Below are 15158 nucleotides of genomic sequence, written 5' to 3' on the forward strand. Positions count from 1 at the left end.
GTGGCATAACATTTCAGAACCTACTTGATGAGCCATCCCAGGTCTGATCTGAAACCCAACTTGTCGCAAGATGGGCTCCTCAGAATCTGTACTTGCTAATTTTGCTCCCTTCTGATAAACCCGTTAATGTAAGAGATGTTTCTGTCTCATAACTGTTGGCTTGCCAAAAGTAGCTCAGTTGTACTCAGCAGGCTGTGTGTTTCCTGCAGTACACATTGAAATAATAGCAATAACAATGGTCATATACAGTGGTCGTGTTTGCTGCTAGGAGCTGACATACAAGCTTAACATCCCTAGTGTGAAACTGGTAATGGTTCCAGAATCCAAAAGTCCCTTAGTGCAAATGTTAAATAAATGGTGGGAGTTCTATACAAAGCTTGGCTGCATCCCTGAATGCATGCACGTGTGCATGGGTGGGTGCATATCCACATGTGTGTGCATATGCATGTGTATGTGTGTACATGTGCTATACATGTGTGTGGAGGCCAGCAGTCAGCCTCAGATGTGTTCCCTCAGGAGCCACCTAGCTTGTTTTTGAGACAGGGCCTTTCACTGGGACCTCAGGCTTGCCAGTTAGGTCCTCTTGTCTCTGCCCTCCAGTGCTGCTACTACAGGCATGTAACCACACCCCCTCCAGTGCTGCTATTACAGGCATGTAACCACACCCCTAGCTTTTCGTGTGAGTTGTGGGATCAACATCAGGTCTTTATGCTTTTTCGGCAAGCACGTTACCTACTAAGCTGTTTCCCCAGCCCCTCTTGCAGAAAATCATTAAATATATTGTATTTTAGTTTTAGGCTAAAGAGAGAAGGTATATATGAAACAAATTAGTTTTATGTTTATGATTAGGTCTCCTTCCAAAATATTTAAGTCTGTACATGCACATATTTAAAAATGATCTGAAAATCGGAAACCTGAATGATAAGGAATCCCTAGCCTGTTCTTCCTAGTCTGCGATTGTGACAAGTGTGTGTGGCATGCACAAGTATCCCTGTGTAAGAAATGCAGGGAGGGAGGGAGCCCCTAGGTAGCTTTGTGTGTACAAATGACTTCCTTAAGTGAGCTCATGAAGCAGTCAGACCCAGAGAGAGAGAGAGAGAGAGAGAGAGAGAGAGAGAGAGAGAGAGAGAGAGAGAGAGAGTTGGTAGAACAGCCTGGCCATCCACTGGAGTTTGGATAGGAAGTAAGAGAGCTCTGGGTCAGGGAGGGAGTTGAGCCCAGGGCAGGAAGGAAAGGGAGGTGTGGAAAACTGCTGCGGGAGGTCAGGGGCCCTGCCTTTCACCAAGAGCCTGCCTGCCCACTGCCTGTGCATCTGTCCCTTTACCACAAGCCTCCAGAGGCTGGGTAGATGTGTCGCCTTCAGGCAAGGTCCCTTGCTTTCTCAGTGTGCCCAGGCTGGTGAAGCTCTCCAGTGGCTTCAGTGATGGTGCCTTTGAAGTCAGTTTTGAAGGAAGTTCTGGTGACTTGCTTGGATTTTCCCAGCCTTCAGCAGAGAGGTACAGTAGACGGAACGCCATCTAGGTAAGATGCTAGAGTTGGGATGGGCGCTCCTGATGGAGACCCAGGGCTGTTCCAGGGGCCCAGCTGTAGGGTCCCTCTCCACAGTGTTCACTGCTGAATGAGCAAGACTAGGTGGTGGACGGTGTCTTGCGTTCCTGGAATATGGGTGCTTGCTCTTGTTTGTATGTCCTGTCCCAGCTTCAGCTCCCTCTCTACAGACTCGAGGTGTAACTCTGACACCAGGTCAGAGAGAGCTCTGGGTTCTGAGCTTGTGGATCCCGAGTCCCTGGGTAATCAGAAGCAGATCCTTGCACCGCTCTGCTGTCCTTGCCCAGTCTGTAAGTTGCATCGCTGCAGAGGGCTCCTCCTGTTGATCTGCTCTGTAACTAGGGATTGCTCGTTACTACCTGCTCTGCATTCTGATACTTCTGGGGATCCCCCATTCTGGGTTCCAGCTGTCATTAGCTGGGGCGTTTCAGTATCCGTACTGTAGCACACACAATAGCCAGGATTGAAGTAGAAAAACTGCAGATCTTCATCCTTCTCTCAACAAAGGATGCTGGGGCCCTAGGGCACCCACCCATCTTGGCACTTCTGGGGATCCCCCATTCTGGGTTCCAGCTGTCATTAGCTGGGGCGTTTCAGTATCCGTACTGTAGCACACACAATAGCCAAGATTGAAGTAGAAAAACTGCAGATCTTCATCCTTCTCTCAACAAAGGATGCTGGGGCCCTAGGGCACCCACCCATCTTGGCAGGAATAGAGAGATTTTTTTTTTTTTTTTGAGAAATATAAGAGGATCAGGTGCCCTGCCACAAGTGTGAAACCGACACCATGCTCTGTCCTATGTGCTGGTGTCTGTTCAGACAGTGTCCCCGCTATATTTTAAATGTTATCCTCTTGTGTGTGTATGTGTGTGTGGGGGGGCATGCTGCAGCTCCTATGTGGTGCTCAGTTGACAGCTCGTTCGTTGGGAGTCAGGCTCTCTCTTGCATTGGTCTGCGGGAACTCAGGTCACTGGACTTGGCGGTGGCACGCACCTTACCCACAGAGCTTCCTCATCAGTCTCTGCGCTGTGTTTTAAAATGAGATAAATACAGATAAATACTGTCAGCTTGATCTACCCAACTGAAGGCATTGCTGTTTACTTGTTTGTTGTTTGAGACAAAGACATCTTGTGTGGTCCTGATTGGCAACAAGCTCACAATCCCCCTGCCTCAGCCTCTGGAGCACTGGGGTTACAAGTGTGTGTCACTATGCTTGACTTAAATTTTATTTTGGAAGGAAGGGCAAAGAGAAAGTTTATGTTGGAAGGAAAATGCTGGGCTCCTTTGTTTTTTTTTTTAAAAAAAAAAACTTCCATCCTTTTACTATGGAAAAATGTAGACATAGGAAAAATTCCAGAGAATGGCGTGACCCTTGACATACCATATTTTCCCGTACTTTGACAGCTGTGGACTTATGGGCAGTATTCCTTCATTTGGGCACCCACCGATCTCCTTTGCCACAATTTTAACTGTTTACCTGTCATCCACCCACTCGCTCACTAACTTCTAGAGACGGGTTTCATCATGTACCTCAGGCTAGCCTTGAACTTATTTGGCATCCTCCTGCCTCAGCATAGGGTGTTGGAATTACAGATATGTACTACCATGCCTGGTTTTACCGTGTGATTTTTTTTTTAAACCAAATTCTAGATTCTTATTTTATCTAAGGGGCATTTTGGACACCCTAAGAGTTCAGATAAGTGAAGAGTGAAGTTGTATGTCTAGCCACTTGAAGGTGGTAGATAATTATTGAAAGCAGGGTGACAGAGTGCTATGGCTACTTGGGGGGCTCCTAAAGCTGTTTGTTCTCCCATGGGTCTCTGCTTCTTCCAAGCTGGAAACCACATTTCCCCAATGTTTCCTGAGCTGGTTTGCTTCTGAGTGTGAGAAGGTAGAAGATGAACCCATCCCGAGGGGAAGCAGCTCTGGACAGTGGAGGCTCCTCTGCCTCTCAGGAGCCTTGTCGTGTTACTTTAGCCACCAAGGATGGAACTTCTTTAATTGTATCTGTTTCCTGCCTTCTCTCAGAGATATCTCGACGGACGGATATTGTTAATGTGTTTGAGAGAGGGTCTCCTTGTGTATCATCACACAGGCTGGCCTCGAACTTATGATGCCACCGGTGTGCCTTGGTGTCGTGCGCCTCCCATGATGTGGTCACAGTGTGTGTCATCCAGGTGGCACGGGATTGTCTTGTTTGCTGTGGGGCAGTTTTGGAGGCTGCTTTCTGTACTTGGAGTGTTTGTTTCTGTGATTTATCACCTTCCTTGAGATTTGAATTCCTGTGGTGTGTGAGTCTGCCATAGTCTCTTGAGAAACCACAGGGAACCTTGCTGGGAAATGAAGCGGAGAACACTGGGGCTCTGTAAAGCTAGGAAGTGAGGTGCAGGTAAGGTTTGACTTCCTTGGACACAGGGCTTTATAACACCTGCTGTGCAAGGGACTCTGCGGCTCCTCTCTTGGTCTTGGTCTTTTCTAAGAAGGCTGCTGTGTAGCCTACTTCTCATACAAGAAATTGGCAGTCATGGCCCTCTACTGTTCCTCCACTGTATCCCCCCGTGTCTCTCCCATTGTGTTCTCCCTAATTGTGTCTCCCCCACTGTGTCCCCAGTGTCTCCCCCACTATGTCCCCCTCTGTATCCCCCCGTGTCCCCCCCACTGTATCCTCCCACCAAAGTGTCCCCCAACCACAGTGTTCCCCCACCATTGTCCCCTTCCCACTGTGTCTCTCCCAACTGTGTCCCCCCACCACTATGTCCCCTCCACTTCCCCTCAATGTGTCAGCACAGTACAGCAGGTCACCTTTCTCTTCTTTCAAACTTGGCTTGAGAAAAGTCTTGTAAGGTCATTTACATGGCCACCACTACACAGGAAAGCTGGAAACTGTTTGTGGACAAATTCTCATCTTTCCGTTGAATATTTGGAAGGAGCTGGAATCTTAAAATCCTTTGATGCCACGGGTGTTTTCTTTAGCAACCGAAGAACTTGAGTTTTAGACCTTACAAAAAAGGTTTTCTTAAAAGTGACTGGTTTCGAGTCCCATGAAATTCAAACATTCATTATTCTAACTCCCCAGGAGCCCAAGAAAACACAGTGAGACGCCATTGTATTAAAGTACACAGAAGATAGAGGTTCTCAACAAACCAAGCCCGTTCTATCAGCTGTTCCTTAAAGTGTGATGAGAGAGGACTGCTGAATTCCCTCTCAGTGCTCTGTCTACTTCCTACAGCGACTTCCCCTAGGGAACATGACGGGAGTGTGTGACAGTCAAGCCGTATCCCCACAGGTTTGTACACAGGGTGAACACACAGGAGTCGGGTCAGTCTGTTCTCTCACCCCATCACGGTTGCATAGTTCTGTGAAGTCTGCTTGGGAGTCTTAAGACTGTGGAATGCTGGAGAAGTTCCAGAGGCTATTGGTAAACACCCAGCCGTTAGCATCTCTTAGTGACTTCAGAACTCAGGCTTACGGGAGTGGGGCAGGGCAGGGCAGGGCAGGGCAGGGCAGGGCAGGGCTGGGGAGGAAAGGTGTGTATCCCATAGTATGGGAAATGAAAAGAAACTGTGCTCATGTGTAAGGCTTGGGTTTTATTTTCTCTTTGATTTCCCTAAAGACTTGGCTGCCCATTCAGCGAAGCTGTATCTGGTCGACACTATGGAGTTCTCTCTACTTACTGCCCTGTGTAAGGATTCATGTGATCAACCAAGTGTAGGGTCAGAAAGCTGTTTTTGTAGAGAGAGAGTGTGTGTGTGTGTGTGTTTGTTTGTGTGTGTGTGTGTGTTTGTGTGTGTTTGTGTGTGTGTGTGTTTGTGTGTGTGTGTGTGTTTGTGTGTGTTTGTGTGTGTGTGTGTGTTTGTGTGTGTGTGTGTTTGTGTGTGTTTGTGTGTGTGTTTGTGTGTGTGTGTGTTTGTGTGTGTGTTTGTGTGTGTGTGTATGTGTGTGTGTGTGTGTGAAACTTTGAAGGGCTTTTGGTAAAAGCTTTATTATTGTTAAAAACAAGACTGTGGCAATCTGGAAACCGTAGATTAGAGTCGGTAGCAGAGGCTTCCATCTTGGAGCTTTTAGGAGAGTAATGGGCTCCTGGGAAGAGGATTGAGTCCACTCTGAAGCCTCTTGGTGCTCTCTCCCTCTGTATCCTGTGCTTTAAAAGTCTGGAAAGTGTATTTACAGAGCAATACCCTAACGAATGGCTGTGGAACGTGTGTGAAGTGTGTCATCTCTCTCTCTGTGGGGTCCTCACCCTCAGTAAGAAGGACCGTATAAAAGCCGTACAAAAGCCGGGAAGGCAAGGTTTGAGTGGAGGGCAATTCCTTTTGGAAACATGAGCCCTATCTTGTCTTTCCCCCAAAGTGCCAATGAGCCAAATTAACCCCTTCTGCTCTTCACATCAGGGACCTCTCTGAGAGGCCCAAAGTCAGACCCATAGGTGCCAAATTCCTTCCACGGGCAGGTCATAGAACCACAATACAGGCTCCTGCGTCTGAGCATGCAACCCTTTGCCCTCTGGGCTCCTGCTGTGTGCAGAGCTACACTTGATGGTAGACCTCAACCCTGAGTCTCACACACATCTTTCCCTTCAGGAGTCCAAGGGTGGAGTGGAGTTCTTGAGAGAAGACTTTGCTGTGTTGTAAGCTTAAAGCCCAAAGTTCTTGACCGTGGGTTTCCTTCTGGAACATAAGGACCACTGGGAACACTAGATTCTGTGCCCATGCTCCTGACTAAAGTGCATGTGTGTGTGTGTGTGTGTGTGTGTGTGTGTGTCTGTCTGTCCGAGAGTCATCTTCCCCCCCAACTCAGGATGGCTCTTAAAAAGCCACTTATGCCTGAGGTCATGGGATAACAAGATATTGGTGCTGGGTGGCAGGGGGTGGCGGGCAGGGCTCAGCTTACATCCTGTTAAACTTTGACACTTTCTTCTCACTTGAAAGGACTTTCTCTACATGGCTGTTAAGGTAGTAAATTACCTATGTGCAAACTACAACTATGAGGCTGTGTGTGTGTCTCTCTGTGTGTGTCTGTATGTGAACCTAGCATACTGTGAGAGGAGCCTGGAGGGATCTTGTGCAACCCACTGAATAGTGGCTTTCTAAGTGCCTTTATTGATATTGATATTATTGAGAGTTGATATTGAACCCAGGCCTGGGGGCTGAGGCAAGTCCTGGCTCCTTGGGAACTCATCCATAGCTCAGACCAACCAGTAGCCTCCTGCAGCAGCGCCCACTATGAATGTCTTTTTCTTTTCCCCTTCGGTTCTTTTTTCTTCTCTCCCCTCCCTTCCGTTCCTCTTTTCCCTGACTCTTTGAGATAGAGTCTAGTTATTAGCCCACGCTGGCTATGAACTCATGATGTACAGCAGGCTTGTCTCCAGCTCTGATCCTCCCAAGTGCTGTGGTCCCAGGCTTGTGCTGCCTCTCCAGCTCAGTTTGCGGTGGCTTCACGGACACAGGCTTCTTCCTCTTTCTTTGTGTTGAATGCCCCGTTTTATCAGTCCTGCCTTTTCAGGGATGCTCCGAGGAGTGCAAGAGCTTATCAGAGTGTTATGACATAAATTACTGCTTGCCTTGGAAGAAATTAGGAGCTAGCCCTGTTACTTTTACTGTGATTATTAAGTAAAAAAAAAAAAAAGTTGCCGTGGTATCTTGAGCCCCACCAGAGCCTGCAGCAGGGTACTGGATAGTATCTGGGATCATAACTAACTAAAGTGATGTTTTGAGTCTCACTGTGTAGCCCTGGATGGCCTGAAAGTTAGTGAACATGCAGATTTGGATGGTCTCGAACTTAAGAGAGAGCCTCCTGCTCAGGCTGGCCTCAGACTGAACAGAGAGCCACCTATGTCTGACTCCTTCCTCATTTTTACTTATGTGTGTGTGTGGGTTTGTGAGTGTGAGCACAGCGTGTGTCTCTGGGGAACAGAAGGCATCAGATCCCCTAGAGCTGGAGTTTCAAGCATTTAGCTGCCCAGTGCAGGTGACGGGAACTGAACTCAGGTCCTTTGCGAGGGCAGTGTGCTCTTAACTGCGGGACCATTTCATGCACCTATGAAAACTTCCCTTTTCTTAAGTGATTTTAGTTTTTAAAGTAGTTTTTTGGTTCCCAGCAAAATTGAGCAGAGAGTGCAGAACTCCCCTACACTGGCTCTGAGTCTGTAGTGTACAGTTTCTCTACTCCACTGGTGATATCTGTGCCATAATGGTGTGGTTTTTAAAGAATGGATGAACTTGGCATTGACTGCTCATTATCCCCAGGAACCCAGAGTTTAAATAGTTAACTTCAATTTGCATGCACATGTGTGTGCATGTGGTGTGTGTGTGTATGTGTGTATGTGTGCAGGAGCATGCATGTGGATGTATGTATGAGTATGCACACTCGTGTGTGTGTGTGTGTGTGTGTGTGTATGTGTGCAGGTGTGCATGCTGGCATGTGTGTGAATGTGTGTTCATGCATGTGTGTGCATGTGGTGTGTGTGTGTATGTGTGTATGTATGCAGGAGCATGCATGTGGATGTGTGTATGAGCATGTACACTCGTGTGTGTGTGTGTATGTGTGCAGGTATGCATGCTGGCATATGTGTGAATGTGTGTTCATGCATGTGGGTGCATGCGTGTGTGTATGTGTGTGCGTGTTCATGCATATTAGTGAAGGTTTGCATATGTACACACTAGTGTGAATAGGACAGTCTCAGCTATTGGCTCTGCCTTTCACCTTGTTTGGGGACAAGGACTCTGTGGTTCAGCACAGCATGTGCCAGGCTCACTGCCCAACTGCATGTGCCAGACTCGATGCCCGAGAGTGTCTAAGGATATTCCTGTCCCACCTCCCATCTCATAGTTAGGCTTTGACAGATGGGCACTACCGTGCCCGGCTTTGCATGGGTTCTGCTGATTTTAACTCAGATCCTCATGCCTGTGTGGCAAACCCTTTGCCCACAGAGCCACCTCCTCAGTCCCCACTGTATTCTTAAAAATAAATACATTAGTTAAAACGTTACTTTCAATGAGATAAAGATAGTCCCTATTTTCTTAAACCATTTAAATAGTGTGAGCACTCTGATCTTGCCTCTCTTTCTTAGAGCACATTTCAGTGCCTTTGTGGTAGGTTACAAAAGGCCATTTTCATGCAGGTGTGCGCTGTGCTTTGAGCAGATTCTCTCCCCACTTTCCTGAGCCCCCTTTGTTCCCCCTCCCCCAGCAGCTTGGCAGCTCCCACCCCCCACCCCCATCTCCTGCCCTGTGAGCACATAGTTTTCTGTCTGTGTGATTATCTCCAGTTGCCTTCATTTCCCTACTGACAGTATCACTTTGTTCTTCTTCACGGCTGAGAAGATGTTTCATTTGCGTTATCTGATGTTGGACACCCCGGTCAGCCCCATAACTCAGCTGTAGTGAATAGCTAGCACTGCTGTAAACACTGATGTGCAAGAGTCTCTGTGATGCGTCACCTTAACGGTGTCACCTTAGCGCTCTCAGGCCAAATAAATACCCAGGAATGATATAGATACAGCTGCATCTTATGGAGGATCAATCTATTGTTAGTTCCTTACAGAAACTTCCACACTGACCACTAGAGTGTCCAAATCAGTGTATGTTCCCATTGCCACTGTGCTAGGGTCCCTTCTGTCACTTCACCCGTGTGTTACTCCTCCTTTCTTGAGTGTGTATGTGGCCCTCCTGGGTTTACAATACAGCAAGCACTCTCGCACACTGAGTCCTTGCTATATAGCCCAGTGGTTTTCGGCCGTCCTAATGCTATGACTCTTCAGTACAGTTCCTCACGTTGTGGTGACCCCCAATCATAAAATTATTTTGTTGTTATGTCATATCTGCACTTTTGCAGCTGGTATGAGTTGCAATGTAAATATTTTTGGAGATAGAGCGTTGCCGGAGGGGTAGAGACCCACAGGTTGAGAACCACTGGTCTGATTTGCTTGCTTTCCTAATGACTTCCTTTCTGAGTGTGCTGAGACGGAGCCTCAATGTTGGGTTTTTTTTTTCTTTTTCTTTCTTCATTTCCCCCTCTCTGTATTTCATTATATTTTTTGAAACAGTTTTATTAGGGAAATTGAAAGTGTCATAGACACAGGTCTTTGCATGTGGCCTTCAGTTCTGGGTTTATGTTTCCATGTGATAAAGCAACTATCATGAAGCCCCAGAGAGCCATCCGGGGAAGCTGGGCAAGGCGCGGGAGCCAGGCTTTGGGATGGAAGTGATGTTTCCTCAAGAGCTAAAGAATCGAGGCTCGTTCACTACCATAAAACACTAGCACAGAGTGGGGCTCAAGCTCTCTTACATGTCATTACAGTGTCGGGTCACTTGGGACCATCCAGGTGTCACACCTAGACTAGGTTTGGTCAGGATCACCTGCAATTCCTTCTAGAAGCACGGCTCTGTGGCTCCACACTGCTAGGAGTGGGTGTTATGAGCTTTTCATTGAGGTGAACGATGTGTGTGGAAGAGAGAGAGAGAGCGAGAGCACGAAATCTATTTCTGGCTTTGGGCGGCTGGGGTTCGGTCAAATTGTGCTGATTAGTTCCGTAAATAAGCTCAGATGAGAACCCCAACCCTTATCAAACCAGAAAGCCTGAGGCATGAATATATCATCTTCACGGAGCAGAGCCTTTTCTCTGCCTTCTTTTTGTAGTGAAAGTATTGAGGTTCTCGGAGAAGCAGAGCATTGATAGCGTCTGCCTGCCGTCGCTCACACCTAACTGCTGTCCACAGTGTTCCAGCTCTGAATCCATGTATATGTGCCCATGTGTGTACACCATGTATCTGCTCTGTGTATACGTATATACATACACACATGCATACAATTTAAAAATCACAGGTGGGCAGGAGAGATGGCTCAGCGGTTAAGATCACTGACGGCTCTTCCAGAGGTCCTGAGTTCAATTCCCAGGAACCACATGGTGGCTCACAACCATCTGTAATGAGATCTAATATCCTTTTTTGGTGTGTCTGAAGGCAGTTACAGTGTACTCATATCAATAAATACATAAATCTTAAAGAAAAACACAGGCATTATGATATTTAAGAGTTTCACCCCCCCCCTTATTTTATATGTACGTGAGTTTTGGCTTCATGCATGTCTGTGTACCATGTGTCTACAGTGCCCACAGAGACTGGAAGAGGGCATCGACTGCCTCCGGGACTGTAGTTATAGTTACAGCTGTATTATCCAGTAAGTGAGTGCTGGGAACTGAACCCTGCTCATCTGCAAGAGCAGGCAGTGCTGCTAACTGCCGAGACATTTCTCTAGCCCACATCCTGACATTTTTACTCTTAATAGAGCTCCTGATGTCTCGGAGCGCCTCTCTCCTCCATGACCGCAATCCTATCCTCGGAAGTCATGATGAGCTGAGGCTGAGGAGATGGTTCGGGGAAGGGCTTGCCTTCAGGTCTAATGCCCAGGCCCAGGTGAGCAGATCATGGCCCCTCGGGAGGATCCTTGGGCTTGCTGGCCTTAAGCAACCCTGAGCGCCATAGTCAGTGAGAAAACTTGTCTCAAACAAACAGTACGGCAGAGAGCGTCTGAGGAAGGCGCTTGACGTTGCCCTCTGACCTTCAGAGTAAGCGGACATCCATGCATGCGCACACATGAACGCTAAACACAAGAAAGCTCACCATGATTTACAAGTATTCTGCCATTTCTCTTTTTTATTTCAGATTCCCCTAATTGCCTCCTATCTTTCCTGGGTCTCCCCACCCCCACCGTGGGTCACACTGGATTTAATCAGGAGCAACAAAAACATTACCTTTTTTTTTTTCTTGTTTACCATTTTTAAAAAGTAACTTACTGAGCCGGGCGTGGTGGCGCACGCCTTTAATCCCAGCACTTGGGAGGCAGAAGCAGGCGGATTTCTGAGTTCGAGGCCAGCCTGGTCTACAAAGTGAGTTCCAGGACAGCCAGGACTATACAGAGAAACCCTGTCTCGAAAAACCAAAAAAAAAAAAAAAAAAAAAGTAACTTACTTAATTTTATTTTATGTGCATTGGTGTGAGGGCGTCAGATTCCCTGGAAATGGAGGTTAGAGTTGTCGGCTGCCACGTGGGTGCTAGGAATTAAACCTAGGTCCTCTGGAAGAGCAGCCAGTGCGCTTAACCTCTGAGCCATCTCTTCAGCCCCAGCGCATCACTTTATATTTTTCCTAATCTCTCTACTTTCGGCCTGGGAGGCAGCCTCCCATCTGGCACTTGTTTTTAGTTGTTGACTTGCTGAAGAAGGCTCAGACTAATTGAGACCTTATCTTGCAAATCAAAGATCAGAATCATTAAAAAAAAAACTGAAAAAGACATTTTCTAGGGTCCATGATGTCAGGTTGTTCGTTAGCTTTGACTATAGACGTGTCCAGAGGCTGTTTCGGAGGTCATCCATCCACAAGGCAGTTGAAAAGTGGTTTGAAAGATGTAGAGTTCTGTCCCTCGTCACCAGGAGCCAGGGATAATGACTGCTGGACTGACAGTATTTGCTGTGTGCGCATTCTGTCCCTCCTAAGAACTGCGGTTATCCACACACTCGGCTGGGGTTACTTCACCATCTGCATTGTGTCATGCTGGAGAGTATGCAGAGAGATTGTTTTTGCTGGGATACCAAGCCAGCCACATTCTTTCATAGGTGTTTAAGGGAGACACACCCGAATGTAAAGTGCCTGGCCCAGGAAGAGAAATGCAGCTGGTGTCTACAGAGCAAACATTTCTGTCTGTTTGAGGCTTTCTTAATGTAGGCATTGAATCTTAGCCTGCCTGTCCTGTGCTTCAGTAAGTAGAGGGAATTCATCAGTAAACACTTAAGGATATTCTGGTGTCCCATCTTCTCCACCCCCCCGCTCTTTGGGTGGGTCCTTCCATATTTTCTGTCCCTATCAGGAAATCAGACTGGTGTGGCTTGGAAGTAAACAGAATACTCTGCCAACATAAAGTGGTTTAGAAATGTTAATCTATTTTACCAAGCCAGCATTTCTAGCCATATGTATTTTAAGCTACCATAAAACATGTACCTGCTGTGCTCAGGAATGTGCCGAGGGCAAGTATCAAAGCCTACCGAGCGAGGCTGGGAGTGTGTTTTGGTGTGTTGTAGGGTTATACCCTGACAACCTTCAGGAGGCCTGGGGTTCTGGCAGGGAGCGGCATATAAATATCACAGACAGCTCATTTAACCGTCAAACGATTCCTGCAGGTGCCACTGGCTCATATTTGCCCATTCAGGAGTCAGTGAAGCTCAGGGGTAGTGCTGCTCCATCAGGATGGATGAAGGGCTTAAGCCTGCATGCACCTGCCTGAGTTAACACAGTCGTCAGCCTGGTCGTCAGCCTGGTCGTTCTCTGAGCCCAGTGGGAGCAGGCAGCTGGATGGAAAAGCTCACTGCATGCTGCTGACTTTTCTGAAAGACATTTCCTGCGCCCCCTGAACCCTCGACCAGAACCCCGCTGGCTCAGGGTGGACCGGTAAAGCTGCTTCGCTTGGTGTGTGATGCTTGTGTTTGCCACATTGGCGGGATGTCAGAGCGTCACTCTCATTACTGGTGGGTTAACTGATCTGTAATGGGTGACAGGACTTTTGCACCGAGTCATCTGTAAAGGGACGGAACCACATTTGGGTGGTTCCACACAGCTGTCTAAATATTTGTGGAGAAAAGGGTTTACAGAGGAGGATTTTGAAGTACACTAAAGAACGTACATGCCTTAGGGACTAGGGATATAGCTCACAGGGAGAAAGCGTGCTTAGATGGAGCAAGGCCCTGGGTTTGATCCTCGGCACCAAAATAAAGGTGGCAGTGAGGATTCTGTATTGTAAATTAAGGAGTAGAAAGTGTCTGTGTCAAACGTAAGCTACCCTTTGCATCATCCGTTTAAGTAAATGGCTTCAAAGTAAGTATTGAAAGGTAAACATGGCTGTGAAACAGTGTTGTAGGGCAGAAGCAAGATGAAGGTTTTATTTGATTGAGGTTTCAGGGTCACCACGTTGCTTTTCACCTGTACAGTCATTTTCTACTGCGCACATTTATTTATCGTATCTGCGTCCATGTGCTCATGCGTATGGCAGGGCATGCATGTGGAGGTTAGAGGGCAGCTCTCGGGAGGGAGTCAGCTCTCTCCTTTGGCTATGTGGGCACTGGGGATTGAACTCAAGCACCTTTCCCACTGAGCCATCTCGCCAGCCCTCCCTCAGTACCAAAGCACATGTGGTTCCTCATGAAGTAAAGCGAGGGAGTATTCTGAGCAGTTCAAGCTCTCCCAGGTGCCGCTCCTCACGCAGAGAGAGGATGGTGGTGCAAGTGGGAAGTGGGAGTGAGTTACTGGGTGCCCTGGAGTCTTGGAGATGCTGTGTATCGGATGGGTTTCCTCCTGCTAAGCAGTTCTGCTTCCTGAGTCTGCTCCAATGTCACCCTGATGAGAGGGTGCGATGCACAGCCTCCAACAAGACACCCGGGAGATTCTCCATCTGTGTGTGTGTGTGTGTGTGTTGTGTGGTGTAGTGCACCACTGACAGCTCCCCATGCAGAGTGCATGATCAGACTCTCTGTTTCCTCCACAGCTGTCCTGCAGAGAGCCTGGTGGGCATGGACATCTTTATCCACATACCTTAGTGTGACCACGCCGACAGAAAACTACTAAGGCCATCTCAGGGGTGCCTGTGCCAGGAGAAGGGGGCGGCGTCCCCGGGCTGCACAGCCATGCCTTTCGGCTTGAAGCTCCGCAGGACTCGGCGCTACAACGTCCTGAGCAAGAACTGCTTTGTTACCCGGATCCGCCTGCTGGACAGCAATGTCATCGAGTGCACGCTGTCGGTGGAAAGCACGGGGCAAGAGTGCCTGGAGGCCGTGGCCCAGAGGCTGGAGCTGAGGGAGGTGAGTTGAGCGCGCATCCCTGCCTGTTGTGTGGACAGGGAGTGGACTCTTCAGAGGAACCAGCTATCTGCTTAACGTGTTGGCACCTGCTGTGTTTTCAGCCTAAGCGTGTGTTTAAAAGAACCTGCTTTTCTTAGGGTGGGTGTGGCCCGGGGAAGTTCCAGCATCTCTGGAGACCAATTTTGCGCTTAGAAAGGCCTACAGCTAGGTGTGGAAGTGGGCTTCCTCTTGTTTCCCTTGTGAGGTTTTGGGGGGAAGCAAGAATGAGAGACTCTCCCTACCAAAGCTGGTTTTTAATTCTTGTTTAAAACAGTTGAGTGGGCAGTTGGCATTCAGGTTTTATGGCTGCGTCACAAGGAGAAGCCGCCCACATTCCGGATGGCTGCAGCTGCCTTTGTTTGTTTCTCTATTTCCCCCTCAGAAAGAAGAGGAGCAAATAACACTTAAAGTGAGAGGCACCCAGAGATGTTGAGAAAGCATTTTTTTTTAAAAATATTCTTTAATATCACACATGCATTTGTGTGACCGCAGAAGCTGGAGGACAACCTTGGGTGTCACCCTCAGGAGTGCGGTCCACATCCTTTGAGTCAGTCTCTCACTAAGTCTGGGGCTCACTGAATTGTCTACTCTTTGCTCCTGAACTCGCAAGCCCTGGGACTCCTGGGGCGTTTGTGTGGGTTCTGGGAATCGATCTCACAGTCCTCTGCTTGAATGGAAAGCACTTACTGCCGTAGCTGTCTTCACAGCACCGCGGAGAGCTGTTAAGA

General features: G+C 48.0%; 1 protein-coding gene across 3 annotated transcripts in view; it reads left to right on the forward strand.

Moving 5' to 3' along the window:
* The window catches only part of Ptpn14 (protein tyrosine phosphatase non-receptor type 14), a 149223-nt gene that overhangs the window by 45634 nt on the left and 88431 nt on the right, over positions 1–15158 (forward strand). The window contains exons 1-2 of one of the 3 annotated variants that reach the window (XM_029477888.1): positions 1329–1521; positions 14079–14391. In XM_029477888.1, the coding sequence (XP_029333748.1) occupies positions 14218–14391 (174 nt within the window). In that variant the 5' untranslated portion in view covers positions 1329–1521; positions 14079–14217. Of the gene's footprint in view, positions 1–1328; positions 1522–12906; positions 12989–14078; positions 14392–15158 lie in introns of those variants that run through there. The other 2 variants (XM_029477889.1, XM_029477885.1) reach the window with 2 other exon arrangements.

This window comes from Mus caroli, chromosome 1, assembly GCF_900094665.2.
Source record: "Mus caroli chromosome 1, CAROLI_EIJ_v1.1, whole genome shotgun sequence".
Taxonomy (NCBI): Eukaryota; Metazoa; Chordata; class Mammalia; order Rodentia; family Muridae; genus Mus; species Mus caroli.